At 32.1% G+C, this 11,681-nt stretch overlaps 2 protein-coding genes and 1 long non-coding RNA gene across 5 annotated transcripts; all 3 read right to left on the bottom strand.

The window, feature by feature from the left end:
* Positions 1-4,149: 4,149 nt before the first annotated feature.
* On the bottom strand, positions 4,150-7,714 carry LOC117177974. 3 transcript variants are annotated; one of them, XR_004467776.1, is made up of 7 exons: positions 7,443-7,714; positions 6,576-6,814; positions 6,105-6,467; positions 5,317-5,540; positions 4,726-5,053; positions 4,510-4,648; positions 4,150-4,375 (listed from the first exon to the last, which is right to left on the bottom strand). It is a non-coding gene; the product is annotated as an uncharacterized LOC117177974 (long non-coding RNA). The 3 variants fall into 3 exon arrangements; XR_004467775.1 differs by having other exon boundaries at positions 4,451-4,648; XR_004467777.1 differs by lacking the exon at positions 4,150-4,375 and having other exon boundaries at positions 4,383-4,648; positions 5,317-5,565.
* A 1,436-nt stretch (positions 7,715-9,150) lies between these two features.
* LOC117178642 lies at positions 9,151-9,753 on the bottom strand. Its single transcript, XM_033370065.1, has one exon. The coding sequence runs from the start codon at positions 9,751-9,753 to the stop codon at positions 9,151-9,153; it is 603 nt and encodes a 200-aa protein (XP_033225956.1).
* On the bottom strand, positions 9,371-11,437 carry LOC117179033. Its single transcript, XM_033370656.1, has 2 exons — positions 11,274-11,437; positions 9,371-10,188 (listed from the first exon to the last, which is right to left on the bottom strand). Exons 1-2 carry the CDS (start codon positions 11,389-11,391, stop codon positions 9,854-9,856), a joined length of 453 nt encoding a protein of 150 aa, XP_033226547.1. The 5' UTR covers positions 11,392-11,437; the 3' UTR covers positions 9,371-9,853.
* Between the last annotated feature and the right edge of the window lie 244 nt (positions 11,438-11,681).

The raw sequence follows: 11,681 nt of genomic DNA on the forward strand, positions 1-11,681 counted from the left end.
TGACATCATAAGTGAACGCTTCCTTTACAGAAAGCCATCGCGAAAACTCATGTCACTTACACCTATAAAGTTGCTTTCCTTTTATTTCCTTCAAGATTCAACTCACCATGGACAGAGCCGAGCCACTAGCGAACCCTCGTGGTTTAATTCCTACGCAGGTTCATGTACAGGTTCCTGAATATGAACCCACACCTCAATTGACTCTGTAAAGAAATCTGTACAAGATCACTCATAGGTAACCTCGTATACAGATTCCTTTGTAGGATCATGTACAGGTTCCTTTGCCAAATTCCTGTGTAGGAACCGTCAAGATTACCTGTACAGATTCGTGGGCAGGAACATGTGCATCATCCTCCGAGGTACCTGTACAGGAATTTTCAACTGGGCAGTTTCCAGTAGCTTTCTGCGTCTATCTCGCTAGTGCCTTGGCATATTTTTGGTAAGCGAACCAGTGATAGTTCTGCAACTCCGAGAGCAGCAATCACAAGGACAATTATTTTAACCGAAGATTTTGGGTACAGTCATTGCAGCTCCCTTTTAAGGTCTTAATACCTCTCTTTCTTCCCCTTACCATGATATTGCAGTCGGCCGGAACTAAGAATTCGATTACGAATATAGTAAGTTTCTCGAAGTCTTGGAGAACAATGTAAGGCCTCGAGTGTGCAACGGAGACTGTTGTCCGAAAATCGTAATTCCAGAAAATTTTCCACTTCTCGTTTCGGACAATTGACTCTATCTCCCTCGGAACGTTCGGCAGAGTGGAGTTGCGACCAACGTCCGAAGAGAGACAAGGATGGTAATAAAGTGCTCTTAGGGCCGCATTATGTCTGTAGAGATATGTCGTTCCCACGTAGGTGGGACGCCCTGATAGTATGTGTTCTAGGTATTCAACATGTACCTGAATTAAGTCCTGATGATCTGGAGAAAGCAAAACTTTGCTCCGTCGACAAGGATCAATCTTCTACATTTCTGATATTTTCTTGTCGATTAGCGGCTGGTGAAAATGTTTAAATTCCGCTTTCTTCATTCGGCTTTTAGAAGTGAAGCATCTAGATGGAGGAATGCACTTCCCTCACGTCTGATGTTAAATTCAGGCTAAGGCTCGCGGCCTCCTGCTCCACGGCTTTGGTGAAGGAACGCTCCTTTGCCAATCATCTCGTGGTTCCTAGCCAATTTTAGGGAAGGATCTCTGCCATTTGCAACGATGTAAGCTGTACTTAGAACCGCGTCGGCATTGACGGCGTGAGATGTATCATTACGAAACAAACGAATTGATATGCAAGCTCTTATGCATATGCATGATTTTACGTGCGGCGATATCAAGGACCATCAGCTCGTTCTTCGCTATCTAGTCCTAGAAACTTTTCATAAATAATTACAAATACAAATAGATCTCTCAGGTGTCAAGATGTCTAATAATAATTATGTACAAGCTTAGGGTCCTTAGAACGCCAATAATCTCTCCTTCCCAGGAAACAAAAATCCATTAACTTCTGTTAAATGGGTTTCGAAGGCTTTTGAATTGCGTATCTACCACTGGAATTCCAAATTGCCGCTGATTTGTTTTTTAAAGACTTTTGGTCGTTATAATTTTGTTCACTAACTTATATGTCGTAAAAGATTAATAACTGAAATAGCAAAAGGAATCTAGTAGACCTGCGCACGATTTCTTTTAACCTTTCGATAATTTATCAATATAAAAAATCGTGTGAAACATGGCAGCTTAACCCTAAAAAAGTCGGTCTCATTCAAAAAGAAGGAAACCGATTAAATATAACTTTGCTTGAAATGGTCATTTCACTAGATGGCAGATTCGAAGCTGCTTGAGAAAATGACCGATTCACATAGTCGCAAACCGATTCTGTTTTAACATTCTGAATCTGCAAATGACAGATACGCAATTCGCCGAGTCGTCTTTTCAATGGATTCTTTTTTCCTGGGTTGCTTCAAATGAATTTCGGATACTTGTCCAATCCAAAGTACATACTAATTGTTTCCATGTACTTCTTGAAGAATTTCTTAGTGCGAGAGATAGAGGCAGAAGTGAGATACAAAAAAGCAGAGGACTCATGGTATCGTCCAGAAAGGGGCTTCAATCTCTCTATGCATCTCATTATGTGTGGGTGAACTTTAAGCTTTTCAACAGACAGATGACGAAGATATTATAAACATAGATGCGGTACGAGGCGTCGGAGTGGGGAATTATATATATATAGGACATCACATTTTCTGCCCTATCGACGTGCTGCCCTCATTGTACTACGAAGTCGAATTCTTGTTTTCTCATTCTTAGTAAAATATGACGGTAAAGCAGTAGAAAGATTTTTTGAGGTTAGAAAAGTTTGACATGTATGTATCGCTGAATTTTTTTCAGATCTGAAGCTTGATCCAGGTTTCGAAATTGTTACAACGCGAAAAAGTTTTAATTTAAAATTTAAAAATGCGAAAATACACCATCTTCCATGTTCATTTGCTGTCCAGCGAGTCACTTTCTTTCAATTCCTTTGAAAGTCGATCCTTTGCTTTCAGTTTTCTTTTTAAAATATACCTTGAATTCAACACATTTCAAATTAAATATTTGCAGCTGCATTTAGATTGAACTATGCAAAGGTTTCTTGTTTTAAATATAAATTAATTAAAACATTTTATTTGTTTTTCACAATTGTGATTTATAACTTCTAAAATTGAATAATTGTAGCTAAAACATGAAAAAGTATAGACTAATTTCAAATTTAAAGAGGTTCTATCACATATATTGAACTATTAAAACGTCTGACCTTTTTTTAAGGTTTTTAAAACTCTTTTAAAAACTTTTTTTTAACAATTTTGGTTGTGATTTCTTAATAAAAGAATAAGTGCTATTTAGTCTTCAGAACAGCAATTTCAAAAATATTTAAAGCCTTTATAGTTGAGACATTTTAAATTTGTAGTCTTCAGTATATGGAATAATTTTAAATTTAAAGCTATTTAAATATGTCATCTGAATGTTTGAATGGAAAGTGTTCTATAATTTTAGATTGAAACCTCTCAAATTATTTACTTACAAATTAAAATCGTACAAATTCAAGTTTTATTAATTTTTTTATCATTTGTCACCCCCACAAATTATTATTATTTTTTTTGTAAGAAAATAACGCCTGGTTTTTGTACAAATTAGCAAATATATATTAAAGGTTCACTTAAGGTAATTTTTGTTCAAAAAGCTTGTTCCTAAATAAATTGACTCGTATTGTTTCCGACTTCGTAATGTCACTCAGGGATAGTGTTTTTCATAGAAAACATTGAAATTTGTTTTTTTCACGTTTATAAAATTATAATTGCAGGTCACTCGGGGTAATTTTCTGTGAAAAATATTGATTTGCAAAGAATATTTGTCAAACAATAGAATGGATTTCTTCGCTCGAGATACAAACGTAAATTGTACTATAGTAAAAGCAACTGGAAAAATTTAAACGAAAGCTAAATTTCGTAAAGAAAACAAACCTTTGTCGACCTATAAATACTAATTTTATTCCCCGAAAGATTTTAAAAAATCTCTTCAAAACACTTTTAATGCAACAATTTAATTGAAGAAAAATATTTCTTATAAAAATAAAAATAGTACAATTTTTACATACAATTCACAACGACGACGTCCCGGGTAGAAATTAAAAGTGAATTCTTAAGAGGCCCTGTCTAGATTTCCTATTCTCTATCGAGGCCCTAAAGAGGCAATCTATCGAGGGCGCAAGCGAAAACGTCACGCTCAGCTAGCGAGGCCATGAGTGGGCAATCCAGCGAGGGCCTATTAATAGGGTATTTCTATAATCTAGAGAGTCCCTCACTGTACTAAACCCAATGTCCAGTATTGCGCATGCGCTTCTTCCTATACTTTTCGCGCGTTTATTTGAAATTAAAAGTTGAAATGGTAATTTTTTGATAAACAAAGAATTTTAATTGGACGGTAATGTTTTCTACATATCCAGCTCGAATAATAATTTAACTCAAAGCAAAATAATCATTGAATTCAGTAACAGGCATTAAAAATTTTGAATGGATTTAGAATTTATAACTGCTTCTATTTTTTATTTTGAATCAAATTGGCTTGTCAGAAACGCATTTTTTTACGTAATAAAAGGAAGCAGTCTAAAAGAAGTAAATACAATCCTATCTTGATAGAGATATGTTATATTTCAAGATTATAAATAACTATGTTTATCGAACATATTTACAGTATTCTTGGTCGTTTCCCCTTTCATTACCAACATCCGCTCTAGTCTTTCTTCCTCCATCCCAGTCTTTGGCTGCGAGACCGCAATATCCAATTCATGAGTAAAGAGTTTTTCTGTTATCTCTTGTTCAGATATGCTGTCAATATAAGTTTTTCTCAACACATCTGCAAAGTGTAAATATATATATATATATATATATTAGCGAACTATACAAAGTAATTAATTATATAGGTAAAAACTTTTAGAATGTAAGCTTCACCAAACATGGTTCTAAACATTTGCGTCTCGTTAAACAAACTTTTTTCGACTCCCTTCTTGCTTTTCCTAGATGCCATAAATTGCATCACCAGTGTTTTGCTCAAGAATTTTTTTAATATATTGGATGAACTTCTTTTAATGTTCAGTTGTCTGTCGAAATTAAACGGCAAAGTAGCCTCCTAATCGAAATAAATAAAAATTAATATTTTGAAGTAAATTTCAAGCAAAATGACCAAAAATGAATAAATTTACTTACGAAATCTTTTTTAAAATTCTTTATCTGAAAGTTGACCATCGGAAGATTTAGGCTTAATTAGCTCATTAAACGGTACTTCAAGCTGATGATCAGTAATAAAATCACCTCGGCTAATCTGAGAGTACACGCCTTGTGTACATTGTTTATAACATTACCGCTGACAGCTTTAGATTTTCCCTTTATTGCACTAATTTTTTTCCATGAACCTTTTTATCACAATCAGGCACTTTTTCACCTGCGCCTTTGCTGCTATTTTGCAGAGCGATATTTTGAAATGAACTATTGGCTTCGTGTGAGCTTATGTCTTGAGAAGAGTTACGTCGTTTGTCTGATGGACAAAAATAAACTAATATAATGGGAATAAAAGTATCAAAAATTGAGTTTCCGGACAGTTGATGCACGTTGTAATTTGTTTTGTAATTTGAAGTTTAAATTAGAGACCACAAAAAGTTTTTAATTTTTTTAAATTGATTGTGAATAAATATTAAATTAAAATGATTAAACGCTTTAGGAAATACACATATTAATATTTACATTCCACCATACAAGAAGCTAAAGTAGTATTATTTCGAGTATGATTAACCTAATTACCGTTAACAGGTTTAGAATGTCTCGTGGTTGCAGCAGCCAGTTTCTTTTCATCAGTTTTCCGACAGTAATTAGATTCCTGCTTATATATCTCTTCATTTAATTGTTGCAAATTAAATTTTAGATCGAGATTGTCTTCAAATGCTTTTTTTCCTCGTTTTCGAAGATTTGACGAGACTGTTCAAATTGATTTTGAGTTATCGGTTTGTAAGAATCATTTGGTTTTCCTTTGTGAAACAGAAAACAATATTACTGGAAAATAAAATTAATTAACCGAAGATATGATATCAGGTAAGGTTTATGCAAGGAACAAGTTATCAAATTCCAGAATTATTTCGGTTAGAGGCGAAATTCCAGACTAAATCTAGAATAATTTAACATCTTAAAGTAATTAAAATTAGGCAAAAAGTAAAGAAGCTCTAATATTTGAAAAAAAATATAATTAAAACTAAGAAATTAATTCGAATCACTGTTTAAAAATTTTTTAATATTGTATATTTATTACATGATGTATACTTTTAATCGAAGTAATCTTTATTTAATCGATATGAAATAAAAGCTAAAAGTATTTAAAACCGATTGATAAGTAGTTTGCCCATTTATAAAATGAATTGAAGGGGCTAATAGAATCATAAAAAAATTTAGAAAATTGAATTCTTAAAAAGCTCCAATTATTTTTTTTTTTTTAAATCGATGACTTTCCAAATTTTTTAAAATTTCATATTTTTCCATGTTTCTCAAATTCTCTTAGCAATCATACGAATTGTACGAAAATGTGCAATTACACTTACTGGGTAAATTAGTAATCGTCGATTCGGTACTTTTTTTAACCGTTTTTTCCCTTTCAGTTTTTTATTCTTTCTCAAACGTTTTCGAAGTCTTTCTTCATATTCTTTAGAAGAATTAGAGGAATAAGTCCAAGCCGAAGAAGAGGAAGATCTGTTACGTTTCTTAGTAGAGTCTGCTTCCGTCTCTGATAATGATGGCATGTTTACATAGCTTGTATTGTGCTTCCTGTAATCTTTAATTTCTTGCTCTTAATCTTTTCTACTACCTCTGCAGCTTTTTTTCTGAAGGATTTTCCGTATCAGTCGTAAATGCGTACATTTGCCTTTCTAGCTTGTTCAATCGAAGCTCAGCTTCGACGTACGTTTCTGAAGATAAAAAAATTTAATTGATATACCGTAATAGCTCCTATCATAAACGGTATAATTGAAGACGCAAATACAATTTTATGAATACAAACTTTATAGTATACGTACTAGCACCACCTAAAACGTTGATAGAAAATAAAGGCCAGTCCTCAGGAGCTGGAGATGAATTCAAAACAAGGTCATGCAATAAAATTCGGTCTTCTGGGGTTATAGGATCGTCAATAATTTTTATTTACACGTTATTTTATAAAACGAAACCAATGTGAAGAAATAACATCAACATTTCTAACTAATGGTTTTGGCCCAGGTTTGATGAATTCCACCAATTGAAAATGATATTCTTCATTCTGAAAGCATTATTAACTTAGAATATTAAAAATATCTTTATTCATGAACTGAGTTTACAAATTAATTCCTTGGGTCTTTTATATATAATGCACTGTTCAAAAATGGCAATATATGTATGATACTATGTAAGGAAATAATCTTTAGTAAACAATCAAATAGAGAGGTGTCAATTGGCGGGTTATAGTTACTACAGTGCCATACTTTTCGAGAAGCTCTATTTTACATTAATAAATCAAATAATCAAGTTTCGATTGCGTGCTCGGATTCAAAACAAGACTGGAAGCAAGAAATCAAAAACTCGGTTTCCCCTTTTATCTCAAACACTATTCATTTCAGCAAAAATATACTTAAAACTGAATATTTTTTCAGGTAATTAAAAAATTTGAAACGAAAAGCATTAACGCGAGATTAGTATTTTCCACGGTCAATTTTTCTAAAATGACACACAAATACGATGGAAAAGCAAATACTCCTTGGGTCAAAACTAGTGTTTATACCGAAACCCTTACTTTGATATTCATACTTGTTATACAGATTCGAACTCATGCACGTGTTACTATATATTTCATGAGTGTTCAGAGTGACTTTCATGCAATTAGATTCTAAGACAGTTTTAAAAACTCTTACCTTTGTTAATGTATAGAGTAAAAATTCTGATTCTGTGCCAAACAGGAAAACTTAAAAAAGTTTGAAAACACATAACCTCACAATTTTGCGGAGATTCTGATGCCAAATACTCACGACAGATAAAATGCACTAAATGATATAGAGACAGAAAACAGTTTTCGCGCTGCCTGTTATAGCCAAAGGAAAAAAACAATTTTATAGCCTGATCGATTGACGATTGTTCTTAAAATGTGCAGCGGCTATACTATATCACATATCCAGTGCAAGATTTTGCAAACTTTGCTTTACCATTGATCACGTGACCAGTGATTTTCAACTGCCAATTAGAGTCCCTCTACTGCTAATGTACCGCACGACGCGGTGCGCGCCTTTTTTAAATGTATAAAGGAGACACAAATTTGTGACATTGCATGATTAATCAATTATATTTAAAACTTAGAAAAATTGTTCAATTATTTTTATGAAATCCTTAGGAAAAAAAAATTTATTCACTTTCTATCTGTATGATTATTGATGGAATTTGTTTCTTAAACTATTATTTTATAATTTATATAGTAAAGTTTACAACGTTTGAATCATACTATTCATTTTTATATAAATTCTTCTTAATATAGTAACAAGCAGGTTAACAACATTCTCTTTAATTTAAATGTTGGGTTTCTACCTATAAACTAGAAAGAATATATATATTTATAGGATCATTTTATGAAATTTTAGAATTTATTTATTGCAAAAATAAATTGTGAATATAATTAAGTTATTACTGTATAGTTTATTAACAATATATGTATCTCAATATCACACATCGCAAGCTTGTATGTTATTAACCAGCTAACTATATTGCAAGCCATGTAGCAAATAATACTGTTAATGAATTCCCTACGAATAAATCTTGAATTTATTCATGATGGAGAAGAGGAATCACAAATACTCTTTCTTCCTCATTTTCCCTTACAGACGTTGATAATTTGACTAATTTATAAGAAATGCAGTTTATTGGAAAAACTTCTTTTATGTCACATGTCCTACTTTCTACTTCCCACATTTTTAGGTGACTAGAATTAGTTGGATATTTGAAAAGCGGTTTTTTCTTCCGCCATTGTCGACCTTCGATTTTATAGCCTTCGGGAGTTTCCAAGAAAGATTCAACTGTTATAATTCTATCGTCTTGTAATATGACCGCGTTATTTGGACTTAAGGTGGAGATTACAAATCCTTTGTACTTCACATGCGTTATAAAACCTTGTTTTCTTTTAAGAACCTCAAAAATTGGTGATATTGTTGCCTTTTCCTTATTAAAAAACTTTCTTTCAAAAAGTCGACAGCATATCTGAGCAGGAATTCCATTAGGACTCCGAATTAATTTTTTAATATCCCTAAATAGTTTTCAAAAGAGAATGTAGTAATTCTTGTCAAACAGCACCCCATGAAGATAACATCGTCTGCTATATAAATTAAGTTGTGAACATTCATAAGGAATGACTTCACACCATACAAATCCCCAAGAGAAACAAAAAAGCTCTTAAATATGCTTCTGCTTAAATTGCATGTCTGATACATAGTTCGTCTGAACATAATATTCTGTACGCTGTGGAAAATAAAAGAAAGTGATCATACAAATTTTTTGATAATACATTTTTCAGTGCTACGGTACCACAGTAAAGCGCAAAAAATCTCAATTCCACGGCCTTCCATTTTCGAAAGAAATTTATAGATCTGGTTTTTCTTTGAAACTCATATTTATGTACGAAAATATTCGTAGAAAAGGTGAAGGTCCATGATGGTGTTCAGGTTGGGCATTACTTCTAAATGAAGCATCGGTTCTTTCTTCAGCTTCACAGGATGGATAAACAGTTGTGTGATCCACTGATTGACCTTTGATAGTGCATTTTTCGCAAGCATAAAATCCAATGTGTCCCACTGTTTGTTTCAAAAACACTCTGGCAGGTGTATTACAGATCACGCACTTTAGCCGAACAAGGAAATATTTTTCTGAAATAGTAATGCCATTTGTTTGCAGCTGGTTCAACTCTTCTATAAAATTATTTAGAAAAGTATCAGGATTTCCAGGTTTCGTTGTCCCGCAGAAGATTGCTATTGGAAAAACCTTATAGACATCGGGAATGAAGTGGATTTTTCCTAGAATTGTCCACAAATCAACTGACGAAGAAGTAAACGGTTGAAAGCCGTTAACATTAATTTGAAATTTGATTAAATTTTCTCTGTGTATATCGGAACTTACACAGTTTCTTAGACCAGCTTCGATACCAAAGTAAACAAATTCTCCCATTATTTCATTCTGATCTTCCATTGGAATAATATCATTCCTAGCATCTGTTGTTCCGAGGAATGTTTTTGAAGACTTTGGTAAAGAAGGTAGCAATCTCTCTTGCAAAATATTTAACAATTCATCAAGCGATGATTCCGGTATTTTTTTGACCCCACTCACGCAACTTTGAAATTTCTGGTGGTTCATTTTGGGGTGCAGCTACATCCTTATCCGCAACTTCTTCCTCTTCTACTATTTTTTCCTCTTCGTACGTTCCCGATTCATGAAGATCATCCTTAAAAAAATCATCTGTGAGAACAGCTGGCATTATACCGTTCACTATCTCGTCTTCTTCAAATTCTAAATTAATTTCTTCAATCTGAACGTCCTCTTCAAAACGAACATTTTGCTTCATTTGAATCTCTGCCACATCGGTATTTATAAACGCCTCGAAGTCTTCATTGTTCTCTGAAATTACTAAATCGTTTAAATTATCACTTGTACTTTATAAATCTGTTTAAAAAGGATTTAAAACCTCTTGGTCGAATGTTGAAACTCCTTTCTTGAAAATTGATTTTTTAAAGAAGATTTATCACTGAGATGAAAATTTTTTCTAGTTGAAAATTTAGCTATTTTTCTAAGAATTCGTTTTTTTCAGGTTGACTAAAAATTATATTATTTGATAAAAATATCAAAACTCCGTTTATGGTTTGAAATTTATATTTTAAATTGAAAATTGATATTTTGTGATTAAACATTCATGTATTTTATTAAGAATGTGTCTTCTATTGTATAAAATTAATCTTTTTGGTTTAAAATGCAACTGTTTGGTTGAAAAATATTCAGTGATGGTTAAGAATTCAACTGTTTTGTTGAAAATTTGTCTTTTTTTTAATCAATTCAATTTTTCTTGTTTCAAATTAAAATCTGTGTTCAGTTTTTATTTTATCTTTTTAATTTTATTATTATATTATTATATTTATTCTCCTAATGAGGATAATTGAATTTATAAAACATAAATACAAATAAAAAAAAAACTTTTCTTCTAACATAAGATCTTTAGAGCTCGAAAAGCATGAAATTTGCAGAATCTAATAAGATTGTGCTCACGAATACGTCAATTCTCCATGAAATAATTGATTTATCCAAATTACATCTAACAGACAAATAAAGAAATTAGTATTTTTCACAAGAATACAATTAAATGAATTATTTTTCACAACAATATGCATTCAAAATTGTGTAAAACATAATTTTTTTGTTTTCAAAGTATTTTTATACTGAGTAAGTTGACTATCTTTATATAACACATATCGTGACATACTCGTGTATCAAATATTCCATTCAGACTATTTTAAAAAGTTAAAAGTAAAAGTATAACTATTAGTTATTATTATAAAACCACTCTCTTCTTATCCTAACTTCAAAACTTGAGTTTAAGGGAAAATGTGGTGTATTTAGAATGATATAATTTTTGCATAAAAACTAATATTATTAATCAAATAAAAGATTTACAAATTTACGTTGCATAATGAAATAATTTAAAAATATTTATTACTAACCTGCTGAAGAGTTGAACAAATCATCAATCGCCGAACAAGACGCAACGTCATGGAGGGTTTTTCGTCTCTTTCTGTATTTTTTACTTCTACTTCTTAATCCTTTTTTATCGTCATCCATTTTTTCTGATTTATTTGTCCCACATAAAACTTTAAATTTTAAGCAAAGTTATATGTGTTGATTATCATGTACCTTCTGAAGTACGAAGAAGATCACCGTACTATCTTCGACTTGATCGAAATCGAATTATATTGATATTCAACTCACTGCCAACTTCATTCTGCACTCAAACTGTAAGGTTTTACCTGTCGATGGCTTTACAAGGTCCCACACTGTAAAAAAAATCTATTGAATTTTACATCTCTGGTGGATGTAAATAAAAGGACCCTCGTATATCGGAGTAACTTTAC

Source organism: Belonocnema kinseyi, chromosome 8 (assembly GCF_010883055.1).
Source record: "Belonocnema kinseyi isolate 2016_QV_RU_SX_M_011 chromosome 8, B_treatae_v1, whole genome shotgun sequence".
In the NCBI taxonomy this organism is placed as follows: domain Eukaryota; kingdom Metazoa; phylum Arthropoda; class Insecta; order Hymenoptera; family Cynipidae; genus Belonocnema; species Belonocnema kinseyi.